The sequence below is a fragment of the Nerophis lumbriciformis genome, linkage group LG10 (assembly GCF_033978685.3).
Source record: "Nerophis lumbriciformis linkage group LG10, RoL_Nlum_v2.1, whole genome shotgun sequence".
Classification (NCBI taxonomy): domain Eukaryota; kingdom Metazoa; phylum Chordata; class Actinopteri; order Syngnathiformes; family Syngnathidae; genus Nerophis; species Nerophis lumbriciformis.
In genome coordinates, this window is record NC_084557.2 from 30,792,508 (window position 1) to 30,812,658 (window position 20,151).

Genomic DNA, 20,151 nt, shown 5'->3' on the forward strand with positions numbered 1-20,151 from the left:
GCATGTGTTGCAATGTTAAGATTTCATCATTGATGTATAATCTATCAGACTGCGTGGTCGGTAGTAGTGGGTTTCAGTAGGCCTTTAAAGTCACAATGGGAAAATCCTAACTGGATTCAAGTGAAAAATCTTTTTTGAATACATTTTAATACATCCAAATATAGAGTAAGTATTATATTAATTGAAATTGACAAGAACTAAGTTGTCGTTGTTGTTGTCACATTAAATTATCATTTATTTAACTCCTAATTCTAGTTGTCATTTATTGGGTACCTGAGAATTTGCCAACATTAAATATCCTCTTTTGATTACAATTCATTTTTAATTTACTTTTTTCCACTTCATTCCAATGTGCGTGTTATTGATAATTGGTAATCAATCATTTGGAATCTGGGGGATTTTTCTAAAGCAATGTTTCTTAACCATAGGGCCAAGGCCCGTTTTTGGGCTACATGCACCTACTATAGGGCCGCCAAAAAATGTCTGGTTTTTGGGGTATGGGCCACAGCTGTAATACACTTTTCCAGTAAATACAATATCAAACAAACAGACGAAGTCCGGAGCTAAAGTAGGGCTGGGGGATATGGACGAAAAAGTATATCTCGATATTTGATATATATCTCGATATATTTTTCGGTGAAAGTATACATATAAAGATATTCATTTTTGAGCGATATTCAGTGAAATTGAAGTGAATGACAACTGTACTGTAAACAGTCAGTGGCACTTTTATTAACCCAGTTAGTCAAGATGGGTATTAGCAGCACAGAAAATAAACTGTTTAAGTAGCGCAGAATTACATAACATAAATACAATTGAAAAATATTATTTCTACATAAAATAAATAACATAGCTGTGCAAATAATACAAAATGTATCAAACTCAGATTAAAAAAAATACATTGGCAGGCAGGCACTTTGTGATTTCCCTTCCTGGTTCGATGACCCGCCCTATCTTGCCTCTGATTGGCCTGTCCCTAACCAATCGTGACTCATCGTAGTCAACAACCAACCAATCATGGATGTTCTTATGTGTGCAAGCACATCATTATGGGGAGGGGTTTAGTAGCCCATGAGGGAGGAGCGGGGGAGAACAACGAACACACCAAATAAGCGGTGTTTGGTAATTTTAACGTTAAATAAATTATATCGATATTTCGATATTTTCTCAATTCATATCTTGTTTAAAAATATATTGATATACAAAACCCGTTTCCATATGAGTTGGGAAATTGTGTTAGATGTAAATATAAACGGAATACAATGATTTACAAATCCTTTTCAACCCATATTCAATTGAATGCACTACAAAGACAACATATTTGATGTTCAAACTCATAAACTTTTTTTTTTTTTTTTTGCAAATAATTAACTTAGAATTTCTTGACTGCAACATGTGCCAAAGTAGTTGGGAAAGAGCATGTTCACCACTGTGTTACATGGCCTTTCCTTTTAACAACACTCAGTAAACGTTTGGGAACTGAGGAGACACATTTTTTAAGCTTCTCAGGTGGAATTATTTCCCATTCTTGCTTGATGTACAGCTTAAAAAAGTTGTTCAACAGTCCGGGGTCTCCGTTGTGGTATTTTAGGCTTCATAATGCGCCACACATTTTCAATGGGAGACAGGTCTGGACTACAGGCAGGCCAGTCTAGTACCCGCACTCTTTTACTATGAAGCCACGTTGATGTAACACGTGGCTTGGCATTGTCTTGCTGAAATAAGCAGGGGCGTCCATGGTAACGTTGTCTGGATGGCAACTTGCTCCAAAACCTGTATGTACCTTTCAGCATTAATGTCGCCTTAACAGATGTGGAAGTTACCCATGTCTTGGGCACTAATACACCCCCATACCATCACAGATGCTGGCTTTTCAACTTTGAGCCTATAACAATCCGGATGGTTCTTTTCCTCTTTGGTCCGGAGGACACGACGTCCACAGTTTCCAAAAACAATTTGAAATGTGGACTCGTCAGACCACAGAACACTTTTCACTTTGTATCAGTCCATCTTAGATGAGCTCAGGCCCAGCGAAGCCGACGGCGTTTCTGGGTGTTGTTGATAAACGGTTTTCTCCTTGCATAGGAGAGTTTTGACTTGCACTTACAGATGTAGCGACCAACTGTAGTTACTGACAGTGGGTTTCTGAAGTGTTCCTGAGCCCATGTGGTGATATCCTTTACACACTGATGTTGCTTGTTGATGCAGTACAGCCTGAGGGATCGAAGGTCACGGGCTTAGCTGCTTACGTGCAGCGATTTCTCCAGATTCTCTGAACCCTTTGATGATATTACGGACCGTAGATGGTGAAATCCCTAAATTCCTTGCAATAGCTGGTTGAGAAAGGTTTTTCTTAAACTGTTCAACAATTTGCTCACGCATTTGTTGACAAAGTGGTGACCCTCGCCCTATCCTTGTTTGTGAATGACTGAGCATTTCATGGAATCTATTTTTATACCCAATCATGGCACCCACCTGTTCCCAATTTGCCTGTTCCCCTGTGGGATGTTCTAAATAAGTGTTTGATGAGCATTCCTCAATTTTATCAGTATTTATTGCCACCTTTCCCAACTTGTTTGTCACGTGTTGCTGGCATCAAATTCTAAAGTTAATGATTATTTGCAAAAAAAAAAATTGTTTATCAGTTTGAACATCAAATATGTTGTCTTTGTAGCATATTCAACTGAATATGGGTTGCAAATGATTTGCAAATCATTGTATTCCGTTTATATTTACATCTCACACAATTTCCCAACTCATATGGAAATGGGGTTTGTATCTTACAAACTCGATATATCGCCCAACCCTAAGCTAAAGTAATAGAGAGGTTTCTGTAGCGCAAAAAATATGACTAAAGTGGTGAAGCTGTATTTCTATATGTACTTACATTTTATCGACAGTTTGTTTAAGAAACATATATATTATAATTCTTTATAAATTGAGTTGGAATTTATTTATTTTGGCACTGCATAATAGTATGTACATTTATTTTTTCATCAGTTTTTATGTATTTTTTAGTAGTATTTGTTTTTGTAATCAACCGGACCTAAATATTAACATATGCTTTCACATCATTTAAAGGTTAATCCTGTTAAACTGTAAGTAGGTTAGATATAATTATTGACTATGATTAAAAATCAAGAGTAAAATTACTAATTTAGTGTTAATATTTAAGCGGGCCCCGGACCCTCTGTATTGGAAAAGTCAAAAAGGGCCCAAAACAACAACTGTTCTCAAGTACAGTACTGTGGACTGAAGTACAGCATTGTTCCTTGTTTAATTCTCCTCTGAGCTCGTAGAAAGAGTGTGCTTGTCATCGTATGCTAAGTGTATTTTGTGCGAACAATTACAAATAGCTTGGGGCTACGAATGTGTTGGAAACAGAATGGCGGCATCCCCCACTGTCACTAACTTCACAGTTATCAAAGTACCGTAATAATGTCTAGCGCCAGAGATCACTGGGGGGAAATGTTTTAATAGCTTCTGAAATGTCATGTTTTAGCACATCAAATTCATGCTCCAGATGGGCTTGATAAGCTGTGTGGCGGATCATAAAATACTACAGTACATAGTCAGTGCTGCTCACACTGTTATTCAAAACGTTTAGTGTTTTGTATTTAGTACATACGGTAAAGCCGGGGCTCAGCGGTTGAAGTATTATTCCAGTGAAGTGATTTAAAGTAGCCCTGATTATTGAAACTGTACAGTTTTACAACTCTAACATACTGTTATTATTATTATCAGATCAAGCCCAGAGGTAAACGCATACAATAGTGCCGTGATTATATCAACACCATACTTATCCCTGCTAATCTTTCTTAATGCCATACCATTTTTCTAAATGTTATAATGGTACTCAAACATCTATCACCTTTTTTCTGGATGAATAAACAGCTTATGTGTTTGATATATATTCTTGAACATGCAATATGTAATATATAGCTAGTTTAGACTGTGACATTGGCAGTTATAAGGTTAGCTGTTCCTATCAGCACACAAACTGCATTTTCATTGCTTGAGGCAAAAACGTGTCAGTCTCCATCTCATTTATTGTTTGGGCTCATGTGTTAACGTGTTTCCATCAATTCTCTGCATGTCATCACGTTGCCACTCTGTTATCGTCTGTGTTAAAATATCCTTCCTTCTGGTGTAGGGGCCATTCTGGTAGTTTTATTTCCGACATGGCATCCATCCTAGTTGAAATACTGCAGAGCCGGGCAATACAATAATAAGCCATAATCATGTGTGTAAAAGTGACTTAGCTGTGCACATGACAGTAAAGTGTATGTTGTATCGAAATATTATAGTGTAAGAGTGGGTAACTTTCACATTTGAATTGATATACCATATGCCAGCACCTGGGAATCATTACCGATACTTACTAATACCCATTTACGGCACTTCCGCGTGTGTTCATATGTGTTAATGAATGTTAATTGTTAAAACAAAACATCTCAATTGTTGTTGAAAAAAAGCGTTCTTGTTTTCTTACATTTCTGTCCCATTTGCAAGTATTATATGGTAGACTTTGCATGTAGTTGCAATTCCAAAACGTTAGATGGCAGTGATGTATAGGCTGTTGCTTTAGCTAGGAAGTAGCCTTTGCCATGAAGCTGAATGTGCCACTCTAGCAGATGTGGGTAGAGTAGCCAGAAATTGTACTCAAGTAAGAGTACTGTTACTTTAGAGATTTATTACTCAAGTAAAAGTAAGGAGTAGTCACCCAAATATTTACTTGAGTAAAAGTAAAAAGTATGTTGTGAAAAAACTACTCAAGTACTGAGTAACTGATGAGTAACATATACACACACACACACACACATATATATATATATATATATATATATATATATATATATATATATATATATATATATACAGACAGGTAAAAGCCAGTAAATTAGAATATTTTGAAAAACTTGATTTATTTCAGTAATTGCATTCAAAAGGTGTAACTTGTACATTATATTTATTCATTGCACACAGACTGATGCATTCAAATGTTTATTTCATTTAATTTTGATGATTTGAAGTGGCAACAAATGAAAATCCAAAATTCCGTGTGTCACAAAATTAGAATATTACGGTACTTAAGGCTAATACAAAAAAGGGATTTTTAGAAATGTTGGCCAACTGAAAAGTATGAAAATGAAAAATATGAGCATGTACAATACTCAATACTTGGTTGGAGCTCCTTTTGCCTCAATTACTGCGTTAATGCGGCGTGGCATGGAGTCGATGAGTTTCTGGCACTGCTCAGGTGTTATGAGAGCCCAGGTTGCTCTGATAGTGGCCTTCAACTCTTCTGCGTTTTTGGGTCTGGCATTCTGCATCTTCCTTTTCACAATACCCCACAGATTTTCTATGGGGCTAAGGTCAGGGGAGTTGGCGGGCCAATTTAGAACAGAAATACCATGGTCCGTAAACCAGGCACGGGTAGATTTTGCGCTGTGTGCAGGCGCCAAGTCCTGTTGGAACTTGAAATCTCCATCTCCATAGAGCAGGTCAGCAGCAGGAAGCATGAAGTGCTCTAAAACTTGCTGGTAGACGGCTGCGTTGACCCTGGATCTCAGGAAACAGAGTGGACCGACACCAGCAGATGTCATGGCACCCCAAACCATCACCCAACCATGCAAATTTTGCATTTCCTTTGGAAATCGAGGTCCCAGAGTCTGGAGGAAGACAGGAGAGGCACAGGATCCACGTTGCCTGAAGTCTAGTGTAAGGTTTCCACCATCAGTGATGGTTTGGGGTGCCATGTCATCTGCTGGTGTCGGTCCACTCTGTTTCCTGAGATCCAGGGTCAACGCAGCCGTCTACCAGCAAGTTTTAGAGCACTTCATGCTTCCTGCTGCTGACCTGCTCTATGGAGATGGAGATTTCAAGTTCCAACAGGACTTGGCGCCTGCACTCAGCGCAAAATCTACCCGTGCCTGGTTTACGGACCATGGTATTTCTGTTCTAAATTGGCCCGCCAACTCCCCTGACCTTAGCCCCATAGAAAATCTGTGGGGTATTGTGAAAAGGAAGATGCAGAATGCCAGACCCAAAAACGCAGAAGAGTTGAAGGCCACTATCAGAGCAACCTGGGCTCTCATAACACCTGAGCAGTGCCAGAAACTCATCGACTCCATGCCACGCCGCATTAACGCAGTAATTGAGGCAAAAGGAGCTCCAACCAAGTATTGAGTATTGCACATGCTCATATTTTTCATTTTCATACTTTTCAGTTGGCCAACATTTCTAAAAATCCCTTTTTTGTATTAGCCTTAAGTAATATTCTAATTTTGTGACACACGGAATTTTGGATTTTCATTTGTTGCCACTTCAAATCATCAAAATTAAATGAAATAAACATTTGAATGCATCAGTCTGTGTGCAATGAATAAATATAATGTACAAGTTACACCTTTTGAATGCAATTACTGAAATAAATCAAGTTTTTCAAAATATTCTAATTTACTGGCTTTTACCTGTATGTATATATATATATATATATATATATATATATATATATATATATACATACACACACACACACACATATATATATATATATATATATATATATATATATATATATATATATATATATATATATATATATATATATATATATATATACACATATATATATATATGTATATATATATATACATACATTGATATATACAGTATATAATTTATATTTATTTATTTTGCCGTTTTTGTTTACATGTTAAAGGTGTTTTAATGAATATACATGCATGTTTAACACATATAGATTCCTTTCTTTCATGAAAACAAGAATATAAGTTGGTGTATTACCTGATTCTGATGACTTGCATTGATTGTAATCAGACAGTATAGATTATAACGTCCACGTTTTCAAATGGAGGAGAAAAAAAGTTCCTCCTTTCTGTCTAATACCACATTAAAGTGGTTGGTTTTTGGCTTCTTATTTGTCCAGCTTCCATATTCCTTTTTATACACTTTACAAGAAATACATTGGCGGCAAACTCCGTAGCTTGCTAGCTTGCTAGCTTGTTTGCGCTGGCTTTCGGAGACTCTTATTTTGAAAGCGCAGGCGCGATGGAGCGGCACTTTTATTGTGAAGACAGGAACTGTGCAGTCAGTCTTTAGGCTTTTGACGGGATGTACGGTTGAAATAAAAAAGGGTCTTTTTTCCTTCACACTTTTGATTGATTGATTGGAACTTTTATTAGTAGATTGCACAGTACAGTACATATTCCGTACGATTGACCACTAAATGGTAACACTCGAATACGCTTTTCAACTTGTTTAAGTCAGGTCATGTGACCCCTGGCTCTGTTTGATTGGGCCAACGTCACCAGTGACTGCATCTGATTGGTGGAACGGAGTGAATGTCACCAGTGACTGTATTTGTTGAAACGCAGGCACTATGAAGATCTGTCTGACAGACCAAAACAAACAAAGCGTGCATTAACAGATCGATAAAAATTAGTAGCGAATAGCGAGCTGAATGTAGATAAAAGTAGCGGAGTAAAAGTAGCGTTTCTTCTCTATAAATATACTCAAGTAAAAGTAAAAGTATGTTGCATTAAAACTACTCTTAGAAGTACAATTTATCCCAAAAGTTACTCAAGTAGATGTAACGGAGTAAATGTAGCGCGTTACTACCCACCTCTGCACTCTAGTCTTATGATGCGTCCTACAAAGTGTTCATGCTGTAAGTATTGTATTTATTTCACACTTGCTGTTTGATTGTAACGTGCATCTTAGTTGTAGTTTTCATTACAAATTTTGGATGTGTTGCAATCGCCATGTAAAACGGCAAATGCTAATCAGTAGCATGTATATGGTAAAGCCAATGTAAATTTGCATCAAGCTAATGCATTTTGGAAAATAGAAGCCTTACTTTAAATCAGAATGTTTTCCTTCAGGCATACTTGCTTTGTTGGCATTGGAAATTGTACCATTGCTTTTTTTTTTTAAATTTTTTAATTTGTTAAGGGCATTGCATATGAGTGAACATCTGCAAAAATACAGCTGTATGCCAGATAATAGCACACTTGTTTCTATTGGTTTCCCCCAGCCAGGCAACAGAAATAAAAGAACAAATGCAGAAGCACAAATAAAAATCAGGTAATTAAAAAGGACATTAAAAGAGACAGAGTGTGGTCACAGACTTGATAAAGTGTAATCTACTTCTTAAGGTGAGTTTCTGGTGGTGAGTGGTAGGGAGTTTCAATATTTAGTTGCTTTGACTGAGAGCAGTTAGGCTGAACCAGCAAGTGTTGCTTGAGTTAATCTTTCCTCGACAAGTGTTCTGTCTGCAATCGCATGTGACGTCTTGAGCAACAATGGTATTGAAATATGGCACAGTTTGGTAGTACCGACTGACTTACAAAACTACCAAATTTGTTACCCATCATTATTATTGTGTGATACGTTTTTTAGAATGTGGATGGAGTTGTTTGCGGTCCTATATCCAACTATCATATCGATCAAAACTCCAAAATTGACCCAATGGGGAATCAGATCAAAGTTGAAATAAGGGTTATGGTTTAGATTCAAACAAGCTTTAGTGCTTCCCCTTTAGCGGCTGAAATATACAACTCATAACTCCACCCTGTTAACATTGCCTAAAATGTTACCCCCTATAACTGTCATAACTTGTCCCTCAATAATATCTTTACACTTGTATTTTTGTTAAGACGTGTTTTTGATCTGGACAGCTTTAGAGAATGAATAGGTGGGTTGCATATGAAGTCACATTTGTTTTTCTTCTTTGCGGCTTAATTCACACGAAGGTCACAAAGCTTAAAGGGGAACATTATCACAATTTCAGAATGGTTAAAACCATTAAAAATCAGTTCCCAGTGGCTTATTATATTTTTCGAAGTTTTTTTCAAAATTTTACCCATCACGCAATATCCCTAAAAAAAGCTTCAAAGTGCCTGATTTTAACCATCGTTATAAACACCCGTCCATTTTCCTGTGACGTCACATAGTGAAGCCAACACAAACAAAAATGGCGGAAAGAACAGCAAGCTATAGCGACATTAGCTCGCAAAGAGTGGTCAAGACGTCTCAGAAGATCATCGGCCGCCCTCTCCCCTCTCTGACGGACATCTACACCTCCCGCTGCCTCAACAGAGCCAGTGCCATCATCAAGGACAGCACCCACCCTGGCTCTGACCTGTTCCACCTGCTGCCCTCTGGGAAGCACTACAGGTGCATTAAAACCAAAACAAACAGGCTAAAGAACAGCTTCTTCCCCAGGGCCATAACCATCCTGAACGGACTGCCCCATTGTCCCTCATAACTGCCTTCTCTTCGGTGCAATAACCCATTCCACCAACCACCCTGTTTTTGTTTTGTTTTTTCATGTATATATTCATTTCACACCATATTCATTTTCACACCATATTCATTGCACTACAACTATGAACTAGGTTTACAGCATATGAAATACATTTGGCAACAACATGCACTTTGAGAGTGCAGACAGCCCAATTTTCATCAATTAATATATTCTGTAGACATACCCTCATCCGCGCTCTTTTCCTGAAAGCTGATCTGTCCAGTTTTGGAGTTTATGTCAGCAGGCCAGGGAAGCGAGGGTCGATATTCTTCTCTTGATCATCTTCGGTGGCATAAGGGACGGTGTGAGCCAAGACATCCAGGAGGTTTAGCTCGCTCGTCTGCGGGAACAAACTGCCGCCATTGCTTGCCGTGCTACCGAGGTCCTTTGTCCCTGAATTGCTCACACACTCCGGCAGATTCAATGGGGGTCTGGCGGCAGATTTCTTTGACTTTATCGTTGGAAATGCATCTGCTTTGAGTGTCGCAGGATATCCACACATTCTTGCCATCGCTGTCGTAGCATAGCTTTCGTCGGTAAAGTGTGCGGAACAAACGTCTAATTTCTTGCCACTTTCGCATCTTTGGGCCACTGGTGCAACTTGAATCCGTCCCTGTTCGTGTTGTTACACCCTCCGACAACACACCGACGAGGCATGATGTCTCCAAGGTACGGAAAACAGTCGAAAAAACGGAAAATAACAGAGCTGATTCGACTCGGTGTTTGAGAAAATGGTGGATTGCTTCCCGATGACGTCACGTTATTAGAAAGGCGTTTAATTCGCCAAAATTCACCCATTTAGAGTTCGGAAATCGGTTAAAAAAATATATGGTCTTTTTTCTGCAACATCAAGGTATATATTGACGCTTACATAGGTCTGGTGATAATGTTCCCCTTTAACTGTAGCATTAAAACAAATGAGAGTGAGTGCAGAGTTTGAGTTGAACAAGTCGCATTGCTGTTGTGTTCTTCGATGTTCAAATCATTCAAATAGAGAGATAGGAAATAGCGTTCCGAGGGTCTCTAAATAAGTGGTTCATAAAGGTAATAAAGTCAGGGAAAAAACAAAAGTACGTTGAAGGAAATGGCTCTTAAAAATATAACTGTCATCATCTTGTGGAATACAATCGGACCGCTTGTGTCTGCAGCGATCACTTTGTAAAATGTTCAAACATTTGGTTTGTTGAGAAGCTTTCTCTGATGCAATCGAGTTTATTCTCTACTATATTAGTAGTGTTTGACAGCAGAACTAAATGTAAGGAAAGGACAAGAGATCGCATTATTTTGTGTTCTTTTGTGGTTGCTATGCTAAATATAACTACAAAGACCTGGTTGTGCAAATAAACTAACGTCATGGTAAGTCCTAATAATAAATATTGTGATTGTTGATCCAATCCAACTTAATTTCATTGTCCATTTTCATAACAGAAAGTAAAAGTGTAGTTGTTGTTGTGCAGGAAAGTGCTTTATTCAACACGGATGACCACATTATAACGTCTTTGTTGCTATTTGTTATAAAGAAAATATCCCTAATAGTAGTAACAAACTAAATGAATAAATATCTCGTAGGCTCAGCAGCATATACTGAATCTTGCTGTTGCTAGCAAACATTGCGGAACAACAGGGATATCCATAGCTAAATAAAGATACAAAATATGAACTTCACACCATAAAAACAACTGCAGACATTATTTGTAGATGAGACTAGTATTTGTAGCAGGAAATCAACTGCAAACAAAGGTATGCTTGTTCTCGTTAGCATCACGATCACAGCAGCACGGTACTCGTTATGTCAATCAAATACTTTACTTAGCGATGCACGCATAAATCCAACATCGTCTTTCAATGATTGATGTTTAATTTGTGGATCCCTCAAATGTAAATATATGATGTGCCTCCAAATGTTTCTTCTCCAAATACATGAGTATCAAATGAAGTGAGGTCGTAGCAAGCAGTAACATGTTGGTGATGATGAATAGTTTAAATCTTTCAAAAATATTTTTTTAACAGTGTATAAATCCAATTTTAAATGTTTGTTTCATGATCGCTTATATATGTGCCTTTAAACCAGGGGTGTCAAATGTACGGCCCAAGGGCTGGAGCAGACCCGCGAACAAGTTTTTATTTTAGTATAAAAATTAACCTGAAATTTTTGAAAGAAAGAAACTGCTGTTCTAAATGTGTCCACTAGATGTCGCAATAGCAATTATTTGTATCTTTGTAGATGATGCTACATATGTAAAAAAAAATAAACCACATGTTAGTGCACCAGTTGAGGAAAATTATCAAACTACATAAATAGACTTAGACTTAGACTTCCTTTTTATTGTCATTCAAATTTGAACTTTACAGCACAGATAAGAACGAAATTTCATTACATAAGCTCATGGTAGTGCAGGATGAAAAAGCAATAAGGTGCATGTATAAATAAATAAATATATATAAATAATATATAAATATATATATAAAATAAATAAATATATATTAATATATATACATATAAATAAATAGATTACTGTACAGATAAATAAATTGCACTTTTTCACATGCGTCCACGTTTATAGATGTATGTTATATTGTCTTTTTTATTCCAGCGAGTTAATCAATTTTGGGGAGAGTTGAGGGGATCATTTAATTATGATGCGTTCAAGAGTCTTATAACATACTGTAATTTGATTTTGATATATTTTTTGTATCTTCATAGATTGAAAATTAACACCAATGAGTTGACTGATGAACATTATCACATCATTTATTCAGAAAGTATAAATAACGACAAATAAAAGTAGAATACTATTAACTGCATCTTGTAAGTGTAAAAAAAACAACAACATTATGATTTGTAGATTTTCAGAATGTGCTTGTTCTATTTTTAAACAAAGAAAACAATCTGAAGTCGTCTTTATTTTTAAGTTATTGTGCCGTGATTTTACTAGTCCGGCCCACTTGGGAGAAGATTTTTCTCCGTATGGCCCCCCATCTAAAATGAGTTTGTCACCCCTGCTCTAAACCTTTCAAAATAAGCCCAAATCTGCACTGATGCAGGTAAATAAACAGTAGCCTATTGGGACGCTAGACCATCGCCTGAAACCCTGAAGTGCCTCTAGGTCAGTGCTTTTCAAACACTGTACCGCGGCACACTAGTGTGCCGTGAGAGACAGTCTGGTGTGCCGTGGGAGATGATCTAATTTCACCTATTTGGGTTAAAAATATGTTTTGCAAACCAGTAATTATAGTCTGCAAATGATGTGTTGTTGTTGAGTGTCGGTGCTGTCTAGAGCTCGGCAGAGTAACCGTGTAATACTCTTCCATATCAGTAGGGGGCAGCCGGTAGCTAATTTCTTTGTAGATGTCGGAAACAGCGGGAGGCAGCGTGCAGGCAAAAAGGTTTCTAATGCTTAAACCAAAAATAAACAAAAGGTGAGAGTGCCCCTAAGAAAAGGCATTGAAGCTTAGGGAAGGCTATGCAGAACAAAACCAAAACTGAATTGGCTACAAATTAAAAACAGAATGCTGGACGACAGCAAAGACTTACTGTGGAGCAAAGACGGCGTCCACAAAGTACATCCGAACATGACATGACAATCAACAATGTCCCCACAAAGAAGGATAAAAACAACTGAAATATTCTTGATTGCTAAAACAAAGTAGATGTGGGGAATATCGCTCAAAGGAAGACATGAAACTGCTACAGGAAAATACCAAAACAAGAGGAAAACAGCAAAAAAAACTCCAAATAAGTCAAGTACACCTACTTTGAGACAAGAGCTATAGTAATGTGTGCTCGGTTATGGTTTAAAGTCATATCCAACAATTGCGACAACGACTTTTTACTGTCAACTGAGTTTCTTTTTTTAATGATTTCTGCTGGTGGTGTGCCTCCGCATTTTTTCAACACAAAAAAATGTGCCTTAGCTCAAAAAAGGTTGAAAAACACTGCTCTAGGTCACGTGATTGCAACCCAGCAATATATTGGAGAATGACCTGTGTGCCTTGCTATGATTTTCAAAGACTAGGATACATTATTGTCATCTACAACCCTATATTTTTTGGCTGTGCCATAATCTTTTTGATTTGTTGAGGGATTAAATAAACTAAAAAAAACAACATTCTTAATAATAACAGTAACCGTGACTCAAAGATTGTTCACAATTTGTACGTCTGTGTTTCCATAGGTTGGAATAGACTTCACAGCCTCCAATGGAAATCCTCTAGAGCCTTCTTCCCTCCATTACATCAACCCATTGGGCAGCAACGAGTATCTTGCTGCTATTTTAGCCGTGGGACAAATCATACAAGACTACGACACGTGAGTTTCAATTCACACAGTCTAAAATCACACAGCTAGATACACACTGCACGTTCCTGGTTGCAGCTTAAAGACATGGAAACAAATAATTATCAAAAGTTTCTAAAAACACCAGCATTTCTGATAAGTCTGACTTATCTGTGAGCTTCACTTTCTTCCTTAATATTAAACTTGATCAGTAATCCCTATTGATGATACTAATATTCTAGGAGTCAACACCTTTCCTATCAAAACAGCCATTTTGCCCCCACTTCCACCAAAGAATAGCAATCTGGAGCCGCAAGACACTACACAGGTTATACATTTTTCAAAGTGTTAATCGTTACTTGATTTTACAGGCAATGGAATACATTTATTATTTTTTTATTATAATATATGTGCAGACTCAAACTATTTAATCTTGTGATTTGTCTTTTTTGGGATGTATTCATGGTTGGCTCGTACACTCCCCCTCACTTTTCCTTACCTTCCTCGCACTCATCCAATCAGGACACATTCATGGTCACACAGACAGTTGGAAAATATGAAACTCTTTGCAAAAATGTCTCTACTTCAGTGTAAGAATTATCCACAGAAGGAAGCCACACCAAGGAGGCTGAATAACCGCATGCCATGGTCAAATTCAAAATCAAATCCTAAACATATAAGCGAGATAGTTTTTAAATCTCTATTGTTGTTGTTTGGCCATGAAACACACATCTCTGTTCTCCCGGGTTAAAAAAAAAATGTACATGGGGAAGTGTTAGGGTTGCGTGATATACACGATGTGCGATATAAATTATATACATTTGGCCGACGATAGAGCTTGTAATATGAATGCGTGTCGATAAAATTCTCGCTGTGTCCTGTAAATTTGACAGCGACACGCATCCTCAACGCAATGTAGCCTCCTCGCTAGCGGCTAATGTCTCTCCACAGTGTGAAGCTGCTTCTAAATCACTAATCTTCGCTTCCATAGCGACAAACTATGTTACCTACAAGTATTATTATGACTAATATGATCATAGGATAAGGAATAACTAAACATGCTACATGACACTTAATACAAATAAGCAAAGCAATCTAGAGCTCTTGAATGTAAACAATGGATTACAATTATCAGCAGTAATGATACCAAGTTTAGTATCACATATCGGTCAACACTACAGTGATTAGATTGATATTTTTTACAATCACAAAATCCTTTTTGTTATTATTTACAAACTCAAGAAATATGAGTCGATATTAGTGTTTGATTTTGTTTAATTATTTTTGCGCTATTGCTTTATTATTCATTTTTTAGGTAAAAAAGAAACCCGGATAAGGAAATAATTTGAATATTAAATTGATATTGTTACATCACTATACTGAGTTTTTGTCAGATTACAGTTGAACAAAAATTTAATCATGCAATGGTCTGGAACATTTTAAAGGGGAACATTATCACAATTTCAGAAGGGTTAAAACCATTAAAAATCAGTTCCCAGTGGCTTATTATATTTTTCAAAGTTTTTTTCAAAATTTTACCCATCGCGCAATATCCCTAAAAAAAGCTTCAAAGTGCCTGATTTTAACCATCGTTATAAACACCCGTCCATTTTCCTGTGACATCACATAGTGAAGCCAACACAAACAAACATGGCGGAAAGAACAGCAAGCTATAGCGACATTAGCTCGGATTCAGACTCGGATTTCAGCGGCTTAAGCGATTCAACAGATTACGCATGTATTGAAACGGATGGTTGTAGTGTGGAGGCAGGTAGCGAAAACGAAATTGAAGAAGAAACGGAAGCTATTGAGCCATATCGGTTTGAACCGTATGCAAGCAAAAACGACACGACAGACAGCGACACGGGAGAAAGCGAGGACGAATTCGGCGATCGCCTTCTAACCAACGATTGGTATGTGTTTGTTTGGCATTAAAGGAAACTAACAACTATAAACTAGGTTTACAGCATATGAAATACATTTGGCAACAACATGCACTTTGAGAGTGCAGACAGCCCAATTTTCATCAATTGATATATTCTGTAGACATACCCTCATCCGCTCTCTTTTCCTGAAAGCTGATCTGTCCAGTTTTGGAGTTGATGTCAGCAGGCCAGGGAAGCTAGGGTCAATATTTTTCTCTTGATCATCTTCGGTGGCATAAGGGACGGTGTGAGCCAAGACATCCAGGGAGTTTAGCTCGCTCGTCTGCGGTAACAAACTGCCGCCATTTCTTGCCGTGCTACCGAGGTCCTTTGTCCCTGAATTGCTCACACACTCCGGCAGATTCAATGGGGTCTGGCGGCAGATTTCTTTGACTTTATCGTTGGAAATGCATCTGCTTTGAGTGTCGCAGGATATCCACACATTCTTGCCATCTCTGTCGTAGCATAGCTTTTGTCAGTAAAGTGTGCGGAACAAACGTCCAATTTCTTGCCACTTTCGCATCTTTGGGCCACTGGTGCAACTTGAATCCGTCCCTGTTCGTGTTGTTACACCCTCCGACAACACACCGACGAGGCATGATGTCTCCAAGGTACGGAAAACAGTCAAAAAAACGGAAAATAACAGAGCTGATTCGACTCGGTGTTTGAGAAAATGGTGGATTGTTTCCCGATGTGACGCCACGTTGTGACGTCATCGCTCCGAGAGCGAATATTAGAAAGGCGTTTAATTCGCCAAAATTCACCCATTTAGAGTTCGGAAATCGGTTAAAAAAATATATGGTCTTTTTTCTGCAACATCAAGGTATATATTGACGCTTACATAGGTCTGGTGATAATGTTCCCCTTTAAGTATGAACATTGATATGACCAATACTGCCCCTGTAACTACTTGGTATTGGATCAATAACCAAATTTGTTGTATCGCCCAAAACTAATACAAAGTATTACAAACAACAGCTTAATAAGTGCATATTACATTTCAACAGCAGCCAAATCAGGATCCGTTTTAACTTGTTTTAAAATAGTCATAAATAATCATTTGTGCTAAATAATATATTGTGATATTTATTGTTATCGCAAAGAGCTGCAAAATGTATTTCAATATCGATTTTTCGGCTATATTGCCCATTCCTGGTAAGTCTTAACAAGAAACCTCACGCACACTGTTGGTGGTTATTAAAAAGCACAGGGCTGGAAAAAAATACATATGCAAACAAAACCAGTCTGATTCTAAAATATTGACATTTCAATATTACAATAGCCCTGGTTCCTACATTTTAGGGAATACAAGATACCTACACTGCACAAAATGATGCATGCAGTGAGAGACTATTTGTCAAAATTGCTTCAGTTTCCTTCCAGCACACTGCTTGTCTTAGCATAAATATGCATGCGCATGATTATGTTTCTTTGAGAAGCAGGTAACAAGATTTCCACTGTTGTCTAAATGCAGCGTGTTGAATTGGAACGTGAAAAAAGGTTTAACTACTATTGCAATCTGTTGCCATGGTTTCCCCCTCAGTGACAAAATGTTTCCTGCTCTGGGATTTGGAGCCCAACTTCCACCAGACTGGAAGGTAGATGTGTGTTTGTCGGCCATTGATGTACATACAGTATATATGTGTGTGTGTGTGTGTGTGTTTTCAACATGTGCTGTATCATTATAGTACAACAACATTGTGCTGTATGTACTACACAAACACACACGGATAAAAGCAGGCATTATACTTGCATATTCGCATCATTCTGCAATTGTTAACCCATCTGTGTTGCCATGGCGCTGTACTGATGAAAAGGACAAAAGAGAGAGCGAAGCATGCACTCAAACATGCACGCACGCACACACACACACACACACACACACACACACACACACACACACACACACACACACACACACACACACACACAGAGGGTAGGAGGGATATTGTGCGAGAAATGGACTCAGTAATATTTAGAGTGCAATGCAGTATAAGTCTTAGTTTGTCATTCTTGTCGTTTTTAGGTTTCACATGAATTTGCCATCAACTTTAACCCCACAAACCCCTTCTGCTCAGGTATGTATTGATACATTTGATACAGGCTTCATGATGACCTATGTGACATTATTGTTGTACAGATTTAAATGGTGCGTACAACTAAACAACACAAATAATTGCAAATACAAAAATGTGTTTTTAACAGTATAACTGTCACACTCAAAATGACAGTTGTATAAACATAACTCCAAAAACAAACGTGAAATATGTCTAATAATGCCTGTATTAATGTATCTCTGTGAGTTTTACTAGAACCAGGTGCTTTTGTAAGGTTTGCAAACACAAAAAATTGTTTTTTACTCAATATGACATTAATCTTCTTAGAATCCTGAGATAAAGCAAAAAAAGCAAAACAAATGTATTCAAATATAACTCCTAAACCAAACATGCAAAATGTCTAATAATACCTGAAATAATGTATCTTTGTGAGTTTTACTAGAAACATGAGCTTTTGTATGGTTTGCAAACACAAAAATTAGTTTTTTTACTCAATATGACAGTATAACTGTCATGCTATATATGACAGTTATGTAAACATAACTCCAAAACCAAACATGCAATATGTCTAATAATGCCTGTATTAATGTATCTCTGTGAGTTTTACTGGAATCAGGTGCTTTTGTAAGATTTGAAAACACAAAAATTAGTTTTTTACTCAATATGACAGTAATGTTCTTAGAATCCGGAGTTAATGCAAAAAAAGCAAAACAAATGTATTCAAATATAACTCCTAAACCAACATGCAAAATGTCTAATAATACCTGAAATAATGTATCTTTGTGAGTTTTATAACAAACATGAGCTTTTGTAAGGTTTGCAAACACAAAAATTAGACAGTATAACTGTCATACTATATATCAGTGGTTCTCAAATGGGGGTACGCGTACTCCTGGGGGTACTTGAAGGTATGCCAAGGGGTACGTGAGATTTTTTTTAAATATTCTAAAAATAACAACAATTCAAAAATCCTTTATAAATGCAGTATATTTATTGAATAATACTTCAACAAAATATGAATGTAAGTTCATAAACTGAACATCAAATCAAGTAGGCTATTCCATTCATTACCATAAACCCAGAGTTTACCCCATGCCATGATAGTTTGACCCTCACTAAAATGTCTGTCAAAAAGAACTATGAAAAGAAATGCAACAGTTCAATATTCAGTGTTTACAGCTAGATTTTTTGTGGACATGTTCCATAAATATTGATGTTAAAGATTTCTTTTTTTGTGAAGAAATGTTTAGAATTAAGTTCATGAATCCAGATGGATCTCTATTACAATCCCCAAAGAGGGCACTTTAAGTTGATGATTACTTCTATGTGTAGAAATCTTTATTTATAATTGAATCACTTGTTTATTTTTCAACAAGTTTTTAGTAATTTTATATATAGTATAATAGTATAGTATAGTATATAGTATATAGTAGTTTTATATATAGTATATAACAGTGCAATATTTTGCACTGTTATACAATTTAATACATCAGAAACTGATGACATAGTGCTGTATTTTACTTCTTTATCTTTTTTTTTTCAACCAAAAATGCTTTGCTCTGATTAGGGGGTACTTGAATTAAAAACATTTTCACAGGGGGTACATCACTGAAAAAAGGTTGAGAACCACTGCTAAATATGACAGTTATGTAAAGATAACTCCAAAACCAAACATGCAATATGTCAAATAATGCCCGTATTAATGTATATTTGTGAGTTTTACTAGAAACATGATCTTTTGTAAGGTTTGCAAACACAAAAATTAGTTTTTTTACTCAATATGACAATATAACTGTCATACTAAATATGAAAGTTATATAAGCATAACTCCAAAACCAAACATGCAATATGTCTAATAATGTTTTGAAAAAATTATGTACTAAATATTTAAAGTTATCGAACAGCATCAACAAAGGTTTTATTTGGTATGTTTTGTTTAACAAAGGAAAAACAACTTGAGTACCAGCTGCAACTGCTGTAACGTTCAATGAAGTCATGCAAAATGTATTTCAGTGGTACAGTGCATATTAAGGATATAGTTGTCCCTCGTTTATTGCTGTTAATTGGTTCCAGAAATGGCTGTGATAAACACATCTCTGTGGAGTAGGAATTATTCATCATAAATCAAATATTTTCATATTTAGAGTATAAAAAAATATGTTTAAACATTTTTACTACGGAAGCGTTATGAGAGTCCTCAAGACATGAAATAACAGCCTTTAGTCACCTATACACTCTTTTATTCCCATATAGTAATGCTGAGCCAATCAGTGGCTACAATACTGAACAGCGCTCTCTGATTGGTTTGGTCTCTCTATCACTAAACATGGACAGTATTAGGGCTGGGCGATAGGGACGAAAAAGTACATTTCGATATTTGATATATGTATCAATATATTTTTTGGTTTAAATATACATATAAAGATATTCATTTTTTGAGCGATATTCAGTGAAATTGAAGTGAATGACAACTGTACTGTAAACAGTCAGTGACACTTTTATTAACCCAGTTAGTCAAAATGGGTATTAACAGCACAGAAAATAAACTGCTTAAGTAACACAGAA

The 20,151-nt window shown here is 36.8% G+C and overlaps 1 protein-coding gene across 2 annotated transcripts in view; it reads left to right on the top strand.

Annotated features, from left to right (window-relative positions):
- Nucleotides 1-20,151, top strand: part of cpne2 (copine II) — a 103,879-nt gene that overhangs the window by 57,572 nt on the left and 26,156 nt on the right. For both annotated transcript variants that reach the window (XM_061969852.2, XM_061969853.2), the window contains 3 exons: nucleotides 13,504-13,637; nucleotides 17,073-17,127; nucleotides 17,556-17,607. In XM_061969852.2, coding sequence (XP_061825836.1) covers nucleotides 13,504-13,637; nucleotides 17,073-17,127; nucleotides 17,556-17,607 — 241 coding nt within the window. The remainder of the gene's footprint in view (nucleotides 1-13,503; nucleotides 13,638-17,072; nucleotides 17,128-17,555; nucleotides 17,608-20,151) is intronic.